The 17,615-nt window shown below is 42.9% G+C and overlaps 1 protein-coding gene across 1 annotated transcript in view; it reads right to left on the bottom strand.

Annotated features, from left to right (window-relative positions):
* The window catches only part of ADAMTS2 (ADAM metallopeptidase with thrombospondin type 1 motif 2), a 172,254-nt gene that overhangs the window by 35,101 nt on the left and 119,538 nt on the right, over positions 1 to 17,615 (bottom strand). Inside the window, exon 5 of the mRNA XM_015875604.3 lies at positions 7,326 to 7,409. Coding sequence (XP_015731090.3) covers positions 7,326 to 7,409 — 84 coding nt within the window. The remainder of the gene's footprint in view (positions 1 to 7,325; positions 7,410 to 17,615) is intronic.

Raw genomic sequence — 17,615 nt, 5'->3', positions numbered from 1 at the left:
TCCCTACCCTAAGCAGCAACGTTTGCCAATCAATCCCAGTACAAACACAAAACTGGTATGATCTAACAAGCAGGACTTCTTGAGCCCTCTTCTGATGAAGACAGTCTGCTAGAGACCAAATCAGCCTGCTGGATGGGCACTGTGTTGGCACTTGACATAAGCTAACAACAATTTTCTTTGTATACAGAAGCCCACTCTGGAGAGCAAAATCACTACCTTAGGCCAAGAGCATCTCAATGCCTATTTACAACAACAGAGATACTAAAGTTTCTCTTCCAGCAAATGAAAGGAGAAGCGACTGGCTAACATCAGAAATTGTGCCTTTTTTTGTCGCTGTTGCAACTAACACACCAAGCAAACTGAAGGAAAACCCTCCAGCATAAAAAGGGAAACAGAACACGCAGTTCTGTAAATGTATTTCAGCTGACAGCCCCACTTCTTTTCCAATGACACGATTTCTACATTAGAAATGTGGCATGTGTAAAATTGACTTGCCTACTTTAAACTAGGAAATGAGGCATCCAATAGGAAATCCATTCTTGTAGGTATTTATGTGCTACAGATACGATCAGCAAGTCTTGGTCCAACATCAGTATGAGGTGCTGCCAAAAAACTAACAGGAGAAACTCAGTTGTACCTGCTGTACAAAAGGTACTCAAGTCCACTGGGCATTAATATCATTTCTTCACTAATCTTCAGTCTCTCTTCACTGTAATATAGATGCCTAAAAAGAGGAATCCACTCAGTTGCTAGCAAATTTTCACCTGAATTCCTACTTTCTGCAATTTGCCAAAGACTTCCAAATGAGAATGGCTCCAGCAGTACTAACAGTAACCTTGGCACATAGAGGGATCTTCCCATGCTCATGAATTCTCAAATAAACAACAGTTCACTATTCTTTTATCCAACACTAGCAGCTGATGGCAATGGATAAGTGGAATATCACTGTAGCTGAATCTCCCTGCAGTCTTGTCACGTTTCATTTGGAATTGGTGTGATCCCAGAGTAGGAAATATTGTATAGGTGAGGAAACACTGATTTAGGATCTAATTAATCCCCACTGTGTTTCACAGTTACGCAGAGTCAGGTCCAAGACCCATGGAAGCCAAGCCCTCTCCTGATGGCAGATGGCAGGATGCCTAGGGAGGATACATACAGGACCCAGGCATAGTTTGGTACTTCCCCCATATAACCTCCAATTGTCCAGTGGTTTTTGGATCAGAGATTTCCTGAGACAGATGTGGCTCCACATTAATATTTTTCTCTTGCTCAGTCTCCCTGCCTTCAGAGATAAGTGCAGCTGTCCTGCAAGAAAGGTGTGTAGGAAACCATGGGACGAGGCACAGCTGGCTGTGCAGAGGAGCTGGAGGTGTTACTGTTGGCCCACAGAGGGCCTGCACTGCCAGGAACACACGAGCCCACAGCTGGCCGGGAAGGACATCTTTCCAAAGAGGACAGCAGGCCTATGGAGAGCATTACTCAGCTGATCAGCAGGAAAGCTGCCAGTGGAAAGAGAAACTTTCCTTCTTACTGCAAGAAAAGCAAAAGATCCACAGGCATTTCAGAGAGCTGCTGGTGGAAACAGATAGACGTGTTTGATGAGAAATGGCAAGGTCTTGGCTGGGAGGAACATGTGGGGAGACACCACGGAGGGCTGTGAGGACAGTCTGCCCTAGAAAGACCCTTGCTCTCAAAAACCCAACATCTGCTGATGCCTTCCAGTTGCCTTCTTTTCTGATTCTGGCTTCACACGTTTCCTACTTCTCTTTTTAGAGAGAGGCAGCAGGAAATAACCACAAGTAGAAGAGGAACGAGTTGCAGCAGCCATTAGTACAAGGAGTCAAAGAAGGGCAATAAGAAATGATTCTAAAGTCATTACTACATAGATCCAGATGTCTTTGAGCCTTCTTTGCTATTTGCCTTGTCCTTCAGGGTGTTATCAGTGTGATGTTCAGTTCTCTGTTATTAAGACACCAAAGAACAAGTCAATCTGTACTGCAAAGCCCTTCAAATACATTTGGGAGGAATTCAGAAACTGAGAAAGACATCAAATAATAATTCTTTAAGAATTTTAAACGCAAGGCTTTCACTGAAGAAAACTGCAAATTTAGTCTATATTCTACTCAAACTTTTCTAGATCCTTCTTTTCTTTTCTGTTCTTTATTTATCTGCCATTCAACAGCTGAGTACAGCCTTGCAGTGGTGTTGATGAGTGGGTGCTTGCTAACAAGGACACAAGAACAGGTCAGAAGCTTGCTGGAAAAGCACCTTCCCCTGCTCATCCATTAGGTGGTGCTCCAAGAGAACCAACGAAGAGGACTCTGCAGCTCCTCAGCAGCTCCAGAAGGAGCAGAAATATCCTTATGATCTTGTCATATTGATCCAAGCTATGGCAGAAAAGTTGGAGCGTTCTTGGGAGACAATTTAAAGTATGACTTTCCCTTCTCAAACGTTTAACATCCCTGCAGAACATACCACTTACATTCCTTCTACTTGGCACTTCTATCGTTCATTGTTTATTGGATTACATCTTTTATATTCTTCTCTTACCCTGAACAAGACAAGCAAAAAAAATAAATAAAAAGAATTATCTCGTGTCCATGGTAACCAAACTAACAAAAGTAGCTCATTCAGCAAACTGTCATTTTGCATTCAAAGGACTTGTAAAGCTTTCTTATGGCAGCAGTTTGTAAACATTTTTCAGTCTCTAATTCTGAATAAATGGAAGCAGATCAGGAATACAAAGTACTATTTATGCTATCAGCCAACTTTACACCCTTCAAGGTTCCAACAAATCACTCTAGGAAATTATAAGCTATGTGTCTAGTATCTAAATAAGGCAATCCATCAATTCCCACAGATAAAATTAAGAGGGGCAGTATTTTCTCTCATCTTCATCCCCACACTAATAAAAACAATGCAAAAATAAGAACAGCAGCCAAACTCGTAAATAACATGGAAGTTCTTGCCTTGCCACTAAGACCGTGCAGATTCAGTTACTGGAGATGGCCAGAGACTGGGACAAGAACTCCATCTTCTTCCTTGTTTGTAGAGCGTACTGCAATTTCAAGGCTTGATTCCTGCTGACACTGCCAGGTGTTCCACAATTTACATAATAAATACCATTCAAGAAAACACACATAAATGGGTTATCATTCTCAACCAGCAAGCATCCATCAGTTCTTCAGACTCTAAGGATTTTCTGCGCCTGGAGATATCAAAAACTCAACCAACAACTCACAACCCTGCTGCTCCAAGAGACCCTGCTCTGAGCAGTGGTTTTGGACTACACTAAGCCCAGAGGGACCCCTTCAGGCTCAGCTGCTCTGTGACTACAGTTACCAAATCTGGTGCCTTGCTGGGCACAACTGCTCTCAGACTGAGCCTTCACCTCAAGTTCAAGCAGGAAGGAGGGGAGCTCCGAGCCTTTCCAGCCCATGTCAGTTGAAGAATGGTGAGGTCAAAGACCTGAGTTAAGTTACAGAGCTGGCTTGTCCTTCCATCCCAGCTGCACCACCTGTGCCACCCTCTGGGAAACATAGAGAAAAGCCTGGCTCAGGCTGAACTGCTGCTTTCCAGCCTGGTTGAACCAAGAGCATCTTGCCTGCTCGCACTGAGCATAGCCACATAAAGGTCAGATGGCAGATAGAAAGGACACCTTTTTGTGAAAAGATCCAAGGGAAACTCCTGTCCCAGATGAAGGCAGCGGGAGCTCTAAATAATTCAGACACACGATTGAAAAACCCTTCTCACTTAACAGTCCTGCCCAATGAGATTGCAGGAAGCCATCTCACATGATGCTCCTACCGACTCGCCATCTTAAAACCATTTGGTTTTGTTTCCCTCCACTCATCTTTCTCAAAGTCTCTCTGCCCTGGTGGTCAGGTTCCTCTTCAACATGACCATGTTCACACAGCCAACAACCACTGCTCTGTTGCCAGTGCTGATGTGACGCTAATGGGGATCCTTCTCCCAGGTTTCCAGCCCAGCCTGTCCCATGCTGTGCCAGTACTCATCCCAGAGACCAGAGCTATGTGTGCTGCTCCAGAGGTGAGCTGAGAGGTGCCCTGCGCAGTCATATTCAGATTTCCCAAGGAATAACTCTCATAAATCCTCAGGTAGCTGCATTTATTGAAATTCATGCAGTTCCTGCGAAAGCCTTAATGACATTTTTTTCCTGTAATAACTACCTTAATCACTCCCTTTGCAGCGAATGTGTGCTATTCTCTGCTGCTGTCTAAGGGTGGTTCATCTGCACACAAAGTCACCATTGTGGATGGAGAGAGCGTGGGGCTGGAGCCAGGAATTTATGAGCTCTTATCCCCAGACTGCCAGTGACCTTCCGTGTGGCCTCCAGAATAACGCTCAGCATCTTTGTTATTTTAGCTGTAAAGTGGGAAAAATAATCTTTATTCATCCACCTCAAAGAGGCGATGAGAGGATTTTATGCAGTGCTCAGGGTTTAAAAGTTTCAAAACAAATTTTATAATAGCCAGTCGGAGCTTCCAAGTCCATTCTCAGCTCATCTCTTGCCACCTCCTCCGCACTCGGTGACTGTGGTTCTTTGGCTATTCCCCCGCGTGCTGTAGAGCTCACTGGACTACAGAACAGTTACAGTCAAAATAGATCTTAATGGAAGAAGTTACTAAAACATTGAATAATATTCTTCTCACATGATGCTGCGCTTTCCAAAATTTGGAACGCATCTACCTATTACTGAAGTCAAAAAGGAAGAAATAAGCCGGCTCTTTGTTTTCCCCTTTGAAGAACAATGCACAGCATGTGCCCTGTTTACTGATTTGCAGCATCCCACCCCAAAGCCTCAGGAGGTCAGTATAAAGTGCAGAGCAGTGCACAGTAGCTCCCGGATCTACCACAGGTACAGAGCAGGATGTGAGAGCTGTCCCAGTGCCTCTGCATGTCATTCTGTGCCAATGGTCTCAACCTGCTGCAGCTTCAGCCTCTGTCCAGAAGTGATAAGAAACACAAATTATACTTCTGTAAAATGGTGTCAGATCTTACTGAACTTGCCCATGGAACAACTTGACCATTTTGTCACCAGGGAACACCTATTTTTTCACCTTAGCAAGGCAATTAATGCACCTAATAAAACTACTGAAACTTTTGAACGTACAGTTCTGTTTGGTTGGAAATATTAAGAAGTACGCTTCAAGAAATGGAGTACCTCCTAGCAAGAGCCACAGAAAGGCTGGTTGCTATGCAACTCAAGTATTGTCCACATTATTCTTATCAAAAGATGACATTGTATAAAATAATATAATCATCATCTTCTTCTTCAAAAAAACCAACACAAAAACCATACACAAAAAACCCAACCACAATGCAGTAAAAGGCTGCTCAGGGGTTGAGAATTGGCAATAGCTCAGAGTGCTGTCAGAAATCTGACACTGATGGTACATACTTCATCAGTTACAGAACCATAATGTAATTATTATGATTATTTAAATGGCACCCTTGATAATATATATAAATTGCATTCAATAAAGTGAGAGAACCTGGAGATATCTGCTACATGCTTGGAAAATAAATGCTTGTTCAAGCAAGACTGGGATAATATCTTCATCTTGCAAAGCCAAGCAGGCTGCTTTACACATGCACCGCCCTTACTTGTCCACACACCATTCCTTTTACTACATGCATCAAATATATATTTCAGAAAAATGTTAATGTTTGTGTGTTTTAACAGGCTAATAACATCTTGAAGGCTTTGCTCTAATTACTCAGTAACAGGTTCAGAAAGTAAGAACTATCCAACTTTTCCCTCTGAGCACGAGAAATTTTCTTCGTGGTTATCTGGGTTAACTTATTAGGAATTGTGTCCTGCTGAATCCTGCAGGACAACTAAAACACTGTCTGCTATGGATTATGGGTCTAGAACCCATTAATGGAAGATCCATAAGCAGACCATATAGTGCTACCTGCAGCTACTCAGTGATGTGGCCAGCAGGAAGGGAAGGTGCCCCTGCTTCACCAACTCCATCATGTGAAGCAGATTAATGTGAGACCAATAACTTTCAAATTACCTATTGACAGTGCTCTATTTCTGATCTTCCATCAGAAAATGCAGCAGAAGCTGAGTTCACACTACTGCCAATGCAGACTGAGCTCAATATGGACATGAACAGCAACTATGAAATACTTATGAAATAAGGACTGCAAAGAAGCAGCCAGTCCATGTTGTAATTCCACTGACTTTTACCACTGCTGCAATGAGGTATTTTTGAGAATTATTAGTTGATCTGCAATCCCCCGAATTGCTGTCATTACAGCAATCATGAGGATGTTTCATTTATTTCATAATTTAATGTAATCAGACACCACAAGCATTAGATCACAAAACAGAAAATGTGACCTCTTTTGCCTTTGATTTTAGGACACAAAGCTGAGTGAGCTTACCCAAAACACTTACTGACATCGCTGTCTATCTCTGCAAGAAGAGCAGAGATGGATTGGCATGTTTAGTTGAACAGGGTAAGTGGTGACTGTCAGAGGAGCCTCACCACTGACACTCAGCTGGATCTGACTTTCAGCAACTTGCATGAATACACATGGAGTCTTCCAGCCCCCAGGTTTATTACATGAGCATGCAAATACCAGCAACCTCCATCACAAAATAAATAAATAAATAAATAAATAGATTTTAATGTTCTCCTTTGAGCAGCTGGATGTGCAGCCCTTAAACAAGAAATTTACTAACATACTTCAAACATCCTCTTCCAGCTACCGTGGAATCTGAAGTTGCTTTATCCCACACTGGACATCGGTACCGAGCAGGTTAAAACTTCTGGTAGCCAAATAGCATTTCATTCCTCTTTAAGCGAGTTTTGTTAGTGGATCAATCCCTCCCTCAGAAATGGCAAGAAAGCACTTGGAATTCTTGATAACAGACTCAATCTGCAGAGCTCCTGCCTTGTGGCCCCTATCTCTTAACTTTAAGCACATGTAGTCTAACCCATGTTAAGCACAAAGTGAAGCGAGCATCCTGCAGAACTGATCCAGCAAGTGTTCACCGATACTTATTTGCTGCTCTGCCACAAACCTTCACATCTTTCAAAGGAACCACGATGTCTGTAACATTCCATGGATCATTTCAAACAAATCTAAAAAGACAGACTGCCAGAGCTAAGCAGCAAGTTAAAATGACACAGGGAAAACACAGAACAAATTGTGGTTATTTTCCCAGCGTGAAGTTCAAATTGTAAGGAAATGCCTATAAAGATAAACGTTCTTTGCATTCGTACACAATGAATCAAGTTCAGAGTTCTCAAACTCAACCTCCTCCATTTAACGTAACCCCTCCTTACCTTGCCATAGCTCAGCAGGATTATCCTCACCAGGACAACGTTGATGTGAGCGCCCAGGGATTCATCATGGTAAATTTCGTTAACCTGCAAAAGGGGGCAGAGCTTCAGCCACAGTGCTGGCAACAAGCATCTCTGACAGCAAATGTTAAAGCAGCACCTTTGCTATACTGTCATTAAAACAAGGATAATTTGTGATCGTACATTAAAAGGGCAAAATTCCACCAATGCTAGAAGGAGTTTTATTTTTATTATTTTCCAGCCTCTGAACAGGCCATAATTCATTTTAAATAATTTAAAATCAACATAACATCATCAGACACTTCATGTTAGTGGGAATTTGAATGCCAACCTAAACAGACTTATACATATGTGCAGTGCATTGCGGTGGACTCCATGATAAAACTCCTACCTCTGAGAGAGAACCCCCAGTGCCTGCCCTGTCCTACTCCATGTGCCTCCCTGACCCTGTGCCCACACACTGAAGCACAAACCAGCGGAGCTCCCTTCTGAGTAAGACCACTCATGGGAAAGGGGCTCAGGGGCAGAGGGACAGACCCCGGGGCTGCCTGTATCCCAGAAGGGATGTGCTAGATGAGCTCAGCTGCACCCTGTAACTCCTCCATCTGGGACCCATCAAATGGCATTCTGACACGAGGATATACCTCCCCCAAAACGCCTGGTCGGCCACATGGGCTGACTGGATGGTTTGTCACAACCAATCAACATTAAACTTCGCAAGCAGAACGAAAGCTAAAAAACACCAAGCAAACAAAAAACTTATTTTTTACAGCAGGGCTATGTAACCAAATGCACACACTGTTACAGATCACCCTACAAACACTGAAAAGAGAATGGTAAATATTTACAGTGCAAAATGAAATGTGGATGCATGAAGACAACTTAGGAAACACAGCCACAAGTGAGCTAGGTAAATATCAGCTGTTAAAGGGGCCGATCTGGATACTCCATGATGAATGGATGCATGAGACCAGGCCGTTTGTTGGCACCGATGTGCTCTGCCAAACAGCAGGGGTTTGGCTTCACAAATCCAAAGTGGCAGATGAGATATTCCCTACAGGGCAAGTGTCTTCTTGGTAAGGATTGCACCAAACTGGTCTGCCCCATAGACAGAAACAAATCTCATTTTTTCCTAGAACACAGATCACTTACTGCAGTCTAATAGGTAACATTTAGAGGAACTTTCATTAGAAACACAAGAAATAATGTACTGTTTCTTCAGTGAGCTCTACTTCCAACAGTTCATCCTTTATCTCTCTAAAAGCAATTAAAACTGAATACATCAGCATTGATTTTACTAAGCAATCTCAACTGACATTTTGAAGTGGATTTTAATTCATTTTATCAGTATTTTTAATATAGGAGTCTGATGTTCTGCCTGGTAAGAGGCCAGGTTTCACAGCCTGAGCACCTCACTGCAGTGGCCATGAGCAGCAGCCCACCCTGACCTGCTGATCCGCTTTGTAAACAGTAGTTCTGGAAATGATATCACATACTTGTGCATATAAATACTACTTGAGAAGACTGACATTATATTCCTATACCTAAAAGATTCGAGAACCATTACTGAACACAGACTGTAAAGATGTGAGATATGAACACGCATTCTGCATTACAAACATACCCAGGAAAAAGACCCTCACACATTGTCAAGGGAGGCAGAGATATTAATTTGCCCCATTCCTTGTGTACACAGGGAAGACAGGGTGCACATCTGTGATGTGAGGCCAAAATACACTGTAAATCACCTGTACGTGAAGTGAGTACTGAACAAGAACTCCTCTGTAGAAGACAGTAGGCACGGCATGTAAATAAGAATTTAATTAGTTCATAACGCATAATCCAAATTGCTGCACACCACTCTCTCATTAACTTCCAGAATTTAACCTAAGCCTCTTCTAACAATGGCTGAGTAACAGAACAACCGTATCACTGTTGCGTGCCAGAATGAAACTTGGCATGAAAACGTTGACGGAACAGAATTGAAACACTGTTTGACTGTTCATGCAAATGACATCTAACAAACAAACTGTGAATGAACAGAAAAGCACAAGCACTGTAAAAACAGCCGCCCGGCTCTCTCGGGATAGTGGATTTTCTGCAGGACAGTGGGTCAATTCAAAACTCCAGGTCTTGGTTTCATTAAAGAGGACAAATCCAACCCCTCCTCATGCAGAACTGAATGGCACCCCCTGCTCCTTTCTCAAAGCCACACCGTGGCTTTCCCAGCAGCATCTCGCTGTGCCCAGATAATACATTGAAACAGATGCTTTACCTTTTTTTTTTTCCCCCACTATGACCTAAATTGCACCTATTTGTTTCAGGAAGTTATTAAAGAAATGAGATCCAAGTAATTGAATGCTGTGCTCTCACGCACTGACAGGGGCCTCCACAAACCTGTGCTCAGCTTCCCCAGGCTTCCACCTGCCAGTCCCACAGGAGAGCAGCATGAAGCACACAGCCTGTTATGTGGGACACAAAGCAACCCAGCACCCTGTGGGCACCAAGCTCCTGTCCAACACTGCTGCAACATTGGGTGCTGAAGTTCTTGTTCAGATAACAGACATGGAATAGGTTAGGATGTCTATATAATTAAACACAGACAGGTGTGAAAACGGTTACACCATACTCCTGCAACAGTTTTGCTCTATTCCTATGTATTTCTGCAGGGCATCCTGATTTATATCGATCAAAAATCAGAACAGAACTCTTGCACTTAGATCAGTAAGGGTCACAGGCTATAAACCATGATGCTGCATAGGAAAAGGAGAATGCACAAAGCTCATCTCACAATGACAGTCCCTGGACAGAAGGCACAGATTTTTGCACTAAATCTCTTTAGATGTCCACAGTGATTCAGCATTTACAGAGGGTGATGCAGAAGGCTGGGTAAACCTGAAAGCATTCAGTATCAGTGGAACACTGTCAGGAGACTTTCACAAAACTACTGTTCACAAGCTATTTTGAGGTAACTTTGTATCGTGGTTTATTTTTGTGGGATATCTCAAAGCAAAATATGCATTTCTATTTCTGCTTCTGTTTAGAAACCAGGTTGGCACAGATTGGTGCTGCTTAAGAAAACAAGCACTTGATTTGTTATTTTTTCCTTCTGTCCCTCTCTGCTCATTCTATGTCTACTGCCCTAAGCAAGTTTGAAGCCAACAGAGTAACTAAGTAGAATACATTGAAACAGAAAAACTACAAAAAACCACAAAACCCAACAAGTGAAGCAAAACTTTTGTGAGATGCACCAGGCTTTGTTAAAGAAACACTGCAAGTTCTATTATACAGAATTGGGTCCCAATTTGCTGGAAGGGAATTTTAAAACTGTTGTAATGCAAATAGCACCAAACAGCCGCAGCTCGGCTGGTCTTGATGCAGCATGGGTTACCTGCAGCTTGCAGGGCTCGTAGGGGAAATGCAGAGGCTCCCCAAGTCCCTAATTGAATCGAGTGCAGTAAGAGAACCACGATCTGCATATTTTGGCAAGTTGTCAGCAAACTCATTCATGCAGTTTGAAGGAGTTCTCTGCTCTGCAGAGTTTATCAGGGATCTGGGTCCCACTGAACCATGAACCGTCTCAGTTGAGCTGGTCCCCAGGCACGTCCCTGTGGCCCCATGCAACACCGCTCGCTCGGGTGAGCACTGCGGCCTCAGGCTCAGAAGCACACAGCCCTGACTGACACCGAGTAGCTTCAGCCTCTCACTGCCATCAGCCTCTGAGGGATGTGACCCAGCTACAGCAGCCAACAGAGCCACATCCAGCCATTTGCAGAGGGCACCATACGAGATGCAGCTCATTCATCTAGCTTTCCAGTCACCATACACTGCTCACCCATCCAACCCAATTAGACAGCCATTGGATGGCCCTTACATCCTTTCATGGGCACTGTTGCAGAAACATCCCATGGCTATGTGCCGCGGGGCAGAGCAGAACCATGCGTGTGGGACAGCACAGCTCCTGGCAAGCCAGCGCTCCAGCCCAGCCCGAGTTGCAGCTCATTCATCAGATGTTAATTATCTGCAGCAAAGCCTCAGTGCCTGGTGGGCATCCAGCAATTGTCTGTCTCTGTAAGGGCTGGCTGGTTTGAATTACAGGCGAGGAACCAGAAATGTCATGGTGGATACTGAGCGCAAATGTTTGTAATCTGACCTCTCCCAAAAGCACTCTCCTCCCGCTTTATTTTTATGTGTTCTCACTTCAAACACCACTATCCTCTTCGGTTTTCATCACCTCCTTTATGCTTTGAAGTTCCCAAAGTAACATTTCTAACATTCCCAAAGCTTCATCTTAATCCCACAGGAATAACATTACACCAACTCTGGTGGATAAACTATGGTCACATAGAAAGTCATCAGGCAAAATCCAGGGCTCTAAGTTTCCCTTTTTAGGCATTTCCTCACTTCCTCAGAGAGGAACTCCTTTTTTTTCCCTGCAAATCATTGTTGAGCATCACAAGGAAAAAGGAATAATGAAAGCGCACAACACATTTGCAACTTAAAGGTCAAATTGTGACCTCAGATTTGGAAAAACACTACTCTGCTCAAAAACACAGGCAGCGGGGAGTTTGAGGAGTGCCTGGCAATGTGCGCTATGAAACAGAGATAAGCATCTGTTGTTTTGTATCTGAGCCTGTGTCCAAGTCCTGATTTACCTTCACTGGTGTGAGAGTCAGGAGATGGTACCAAGTCCAAGTTTGCTGCCTCTGATCAAAATGAAAAACATTCCCCAGAGCAGATGTGTTGGCAGAGCCCAAGGTAGCTTTGTGTTACGGGTCTCCATCTCGTCTTTGACTGTAAGATTGGTTTTAGAAAGGTCACAGACTCTGCTTTCTGACTGTACAACTAATTTATTTTTCTCAGTTCCTCCCTCAGGCTCTTGGAACTCCTCATCTTTTGCCCACAAACCACTGCTCTGAGAAATTTCTCCAAACATTGTGAATTGCATTTACACCAAAAGACTCAGTATTTGTTTGAATTACTGCCTCGAGATCGCTCTAATGAGATCAAATCTAGTATCATAAAATAATTAAGCGGATTAATGCATTATTTTACTACACGGCATGAGGGCGTGGTGTCAATGCAATAAGTGCGGTGAACTATTCAAGTAGTTTGGTTAAGGAAAGCACCCAACATTTGAAAGCTGATCCTAATTATCCATGCTCCATCACACAAACCACACTGTCACATCTCCAAAGTCCTTGGCTGCAGCCTGTATGGCTAAAGCTCACGTTGGTACTTGGACTAACAGAGAAATCTATCTTTGAACAGTAATTATTCTCTACTGCAAGAATATCACCAAAATCTGAGCCTTGGACATAGCACAGAACATCAAAACAGCAAGGGATGGTCCAGTTAACTATGATGAGAAATGCTCACCTAATTGACAGTGGAAATAACCCCCCTATGGAAATGGATAGTTTCCACAGGGGTTCAGAAGGACTGCTTTCTACAGGGCCTTCAGTGCCCACTCATAAGCACAACTCCCACCGTAAGGCAGCAATCAAGATAATGAATAAAAATCATCTTCTGAGGTTTCATCAGAAACTTTCTTCCTTTCTTTCATCTCCTGGTTCATAATGAACAGCCCAAAAGCGGAGTTAACTCTCACACATTTATACGTTCAGCTGAGCAGCCATTCAGCTACTGGCAACTGATGTCCTTCAGATAAAGAGATGTGGGCCTGCATTTGTCACGTGGGGAATTTCTCAGAGTCGGTTCAAATCTGAAGTTTATACATTGAAGTAAACTGATTTGAAATAATGAGTATTGGTGCTTATAAGCTGCTTAGTTTTTACAAGTCCAATATAGTCCATTTCAATAAGATATCCTTTCTGTCTAAAAAAATGCTTTCTAGTTTAAAAAGCATGATCCTGAATACAGATTGCACTATTATTTCAAAGCATTCTAACATCTCTTTTTAACAGCTTGAATTAGACACGCTTTCAGGTTTCATCCAACTGCCAGTTAGAAATCAGCAGCTCTTCTGCCCTTTCCTCTCATTAGGGACTTGCTGTTCTGTACCTGGAAATCTTCATCCCTCATCAGCCAAAAACATGAGAGCAGAAATCTCACATATCAGAGTAGTATCATGGACACCCTATTAAAGAGGATGGATAACGCATTCAGGAACATCTCAGGGCCACAAATTCAAAGAGATGTGTAGTGCTGAAAGACACAGGTGAAAGACTCCTGGAGCTCTCCAAAACCCCCAGCTGCAGAACTCCCATGGATTTCAGTTATTCAAATGAAAACTGGTTAAATCTATATGCTCTGGAGTCGAATGCTCACTTGAAGTTTCATGAGAGAATCCTATGGGCTACACATTTTAAAACTGACTATCGCTAATTTCAAAGGCATATAAACAATTAAATATTCAGATAAATCTTGCCATAAATGAAGCATTAATCCCATTTAGAGCCAATCTCTCATTGAAATAATGGCAGAAACTTCAGCTTTGAGGAGCTGCCTTTCTGTATCACAAACATTTTGACCACACATCCATTACATGGATGCTACACAGGCTAGCCACTAAACATTGCGCTGTCACATTGCGCAGTAAAGAAATAGAAAGAACATTTAAAGATAATTTTCTTGTCCCCCCAAAATACTCCAGAATTCAATGAATGAGAAGCTTTTAGGCAAATTCTTCCAGAATATACTTAAGACGACAATTGCCAGCATTAAAAAATGAGGTACTTGAAATAAGGCTCAAAAATACTGCTATAGGAATAGAGGAAGAAAGACAAAATAAGAAAGGGGCAAAGCAGGGGCCTTGCTGGGGAAAAAACAATGCCAAGAGGGGCACAAAAGTTGAATACTTGAATATACACGGAGCCAATAAGTTCAGTACTATCTGGAAGTGAGCTTATTTCATGAGACTTTGCTGTTTCAAAAAGCAGAAATATTGTAAGTGAATATATTCCAGCTCTGCCTCTTAGGAAGTCTTGTTACCCATATTCTCATCCTGGATGCAACACTTAACACAGGGTTCTGGTGGGCTGACCACTAGCCCAGCTCAGCCATGTGAATGACCAGCTCTGGCTCTGCTCCTTCTCCGCAGCAGGAGGCCTACTTAATACTGAGAACTATTTCAAGAGGGTTATGAAACAATCTGAGAATTTTAGCCCCGGGCTGGCTAGCACCAATACCCACTGCAGCTCAGCGCCCTGCTCCTCCTCCCACAGCATCCTGCAGTGAAATCCTTTTGTTTCCTGATGAACAAGATAGTTCTCCAATGCCACTTCTGGCCAAGTGTTTTTTAATATTTCCCATACACTTGTAGGAGCAGATAAAATCTCTGATTCCTTTGCTGCTTTCTTGCAGAAATTAAATTACCTTCCATGTTCTTGAGTAAATGACAGGGCTGCAAGGTAGCCCCCAAATCTCTCTTCCCTCTTGCAATGGTCCTGCTTGCTAAAGATACAAAGATAACTTTGTGCAATGGGTGGGCTTACACTTAGAAATATAGAGGACTGTGCAAGCTGCTATCCTTCCCAGGAAGAAACACACCATGATGCACAAAGGAAAATGGTGCAAGTGAGAGGCAGCTGAGGGTCTCTAAAGTGAAAACAATGGCATTTCTTTATGAAGATTGAATGAATGTCTCCACGGTGCAGAGCAGGGAGGAAAGGATGTCAAGAGAAACCCCGGTTTCTGCATGAGGAATGGTGGGAGGGTAAAGACGGGTGACAGGAGGACTGGCTCGCACAGTGACACTGCTGGCAGACAGACAGGGATGCGTGGCTGCAGCCCAAAGCGTTAAAAACCCTCTGGTGCGTCTCTCACCATTCGTTCAGGGCTGTGACTACATTTCCAAACGCTGGGATAAATATTAACACTGCTATTCAAGATAGCCAGGACACGCGGTCTCTGTTTTTTCTCACTTTATAGCTTTTAGGTGTGGACTGTAACACATCACTTAAGCAGCACAAAACAGATTGAATAAGTCATCGCACTGGACTTGAAAAAAATATATTGTTTTGATTGGGTTGGTGGTAGGGTTCCACCCAAGATCCCTGGGAAAAGTTAATTAAGGACAACTGCTCACACCATCCCTCACTGCAAAAGCAGGCAAAGCAGGGAGAGCAGCCATGCTGCGAGCTGGGCGCTGCTGCTGGGAAAGCGATTACGCCTCTGGGAGTCTGGGCATGAGGGACACTTCACCTGGAATTTATTTTATTCCTGGAACCAGAGAAACTCAACCCTCTCAATCACCCTTCTATATCCAGTAAAGGCTTCCATTCTTATTTTATTATTTTTCCATTTTATTATTTTGATATTTATTATTTTATTTACTTTCTAAGCACACTTTGATTCTATCCTTAATGCCTTCTTACTGTACGAAGCTAATTGATTTTATGCTTAATGCCTTGTTAAAGTACAAAGCTAATTGATTGCGCCCATAAAACCAGCAGGGTACATATAATGCAATGGTTCCAGTGGGATCTTCCAGCAGTATCTTACCAGGCCCAGACTGTAAATATGCATTCCCTACCAGCTGCTATCTGCCTCTCCGTAGCAGAGCAAGTCTTCGACAGTAAGAAGCAGAGGACTGGTCACCATTACTCCATCCCTCATCTACAACACAGACTGCAGAAACTGGCTGAGTTTAGATGAAGGTGAAGGAAAGACCAGGACAACACTGTGGCTGCCAAAGACTTCCCAGCACCTCCTTGAGCGGCTCCTTGCAGCCCAGACCCAAAGGGAAGGGACACATCCTCTGTGCCCAGAGGGCACGTTTCTGCCTCAGACCTCCCAAAAGAACAGATGCTGCCCATGCCAGGAGCTGTTACAGCCCCAGGATTTGGTTATACAGGCTGCACTTTCCAAACCACTTGCAGAGACAGCATGTTTAAGAGTTGTTATTTCTTACAATTTGTGTGTTGGATGGTTTGCTAAAATTAGGAACAAGTGTATTCCAGAGCTGGAACATTTATGGCTCCTTTACCATAACTGTATATTTTAATTCTTAAAAATAGTTTTAAGTGACACGATAAGTAGAGTCCTGCTTAATCTATTTCAGCCCGTTTGCCACATTCCTCTTTGGTTTGGCCTCTTTGGCTTGTTAATTTAGAGATACATAAAACCATCTGTTTCATTGTAGACTTTGTTTTAAGCCTCAGAGGAAACAAACCACACAAACAGATGAAATTCACTATGTCATTTCTGTTAAAATGCACGCATTCACAGACATCAGAGCAATAGGTCTACTGTCAGTGCAGGTTTTTAACTATTTGCAATACCGCCATATAAAAGCAGTGCAATTGAATTTACATCTCACAAGGGTTTTTTCTTAAATTGTATTCTACCTCTCTCTTAAAATGAAAAATGCTGACGTTCCACACATCGTTAAAAGAATGCAATAAAGTAATAAGAATACAAGCTTCATAATTAAAAAATATATCTTAGGATAAAAGCACTGCAGACAAAAGTACCTAACAGGACAGACTGTGCCCATATACCTGCTGGTGTCTGGGATGACCAATAGTCACCTACAGACACTCCATCCTCTCTCTGCTACTGTGAGCTTCAGCAATCATAGCCTATCTGTCAAAACCAGAGCAGACCTACAATTTTTATGCAACAACATTTCACAAAGAACACATATTTGCTGAACCTGAAGTTTCTACTGAAAATAAACTCCTGTTCCAGGTGAGCACGAGAAGGAACTCTTCCCAGAATGAGTGGCCTATGAAGGAGACCTCAATGCCAATTTTGTGCCAAAGGAATCACAGTTATCATGACTATAATGGAATCTGTTTTGTCCCTACCCCACAAGACAGAGGCCTTGCTTATTGGTCGGGGTACCAAAGGTGCATGTGGAAGTGCCTACTGCTCTGATATTTAGAAAGAAAAGACAGTTCCTTCAAACATTCTAGCTTCTGTTTTCCTCACTACCATATTATATAGTCTGCTGCACAATGTTTGGAAAGATGAAATATTTAAGGAAGGAAGCCTAAAGGTGTCAGCTATGGACTACATATTAAATCAATGTAAGACAGTCCAGTGACTGACTGCATAGCATTTTACTGCAGTGTGAACAAGGAGTAGGCAGGTGGCCTGGGTCTGTATGTGATTCTTGAGGAATCAAAGAGTTTAACTGAACAGTTTTAAAAATGTAGAAGCCAATCGAAGTTTCTAATACAGCCCTATTTGAAGACAGTTCTCCAAACCATGTTATTCAGCAGGGAGCTTAGGTTAAGAGAACATGGACCTAAAATGTAATGACTTCCAAGGACCTGAGGCCCTGACCCTATGCCCCCACCTATC

The sequence above is a fragment of the Coturnix japonica genome, unplaced genomic scaffold (assembly GCF_054131305.1).
Source record: "Coturnix japonica strain WE unplaced genomic scaffold, WE-NBRP24 Scf048, whole genome shotgun sequence".
Taxonomy (NCBI): Eukaryota; Metazoa; Chordata; class Aves; order Galliformes; family Phasianidae; genus Coturnix; species Coturnix japonica.
The sequence above is the reverse complement of the archived record's forward strand: the minus strand, read 5'-3'. Positions and strand labels throughout refer to the sequence as shown.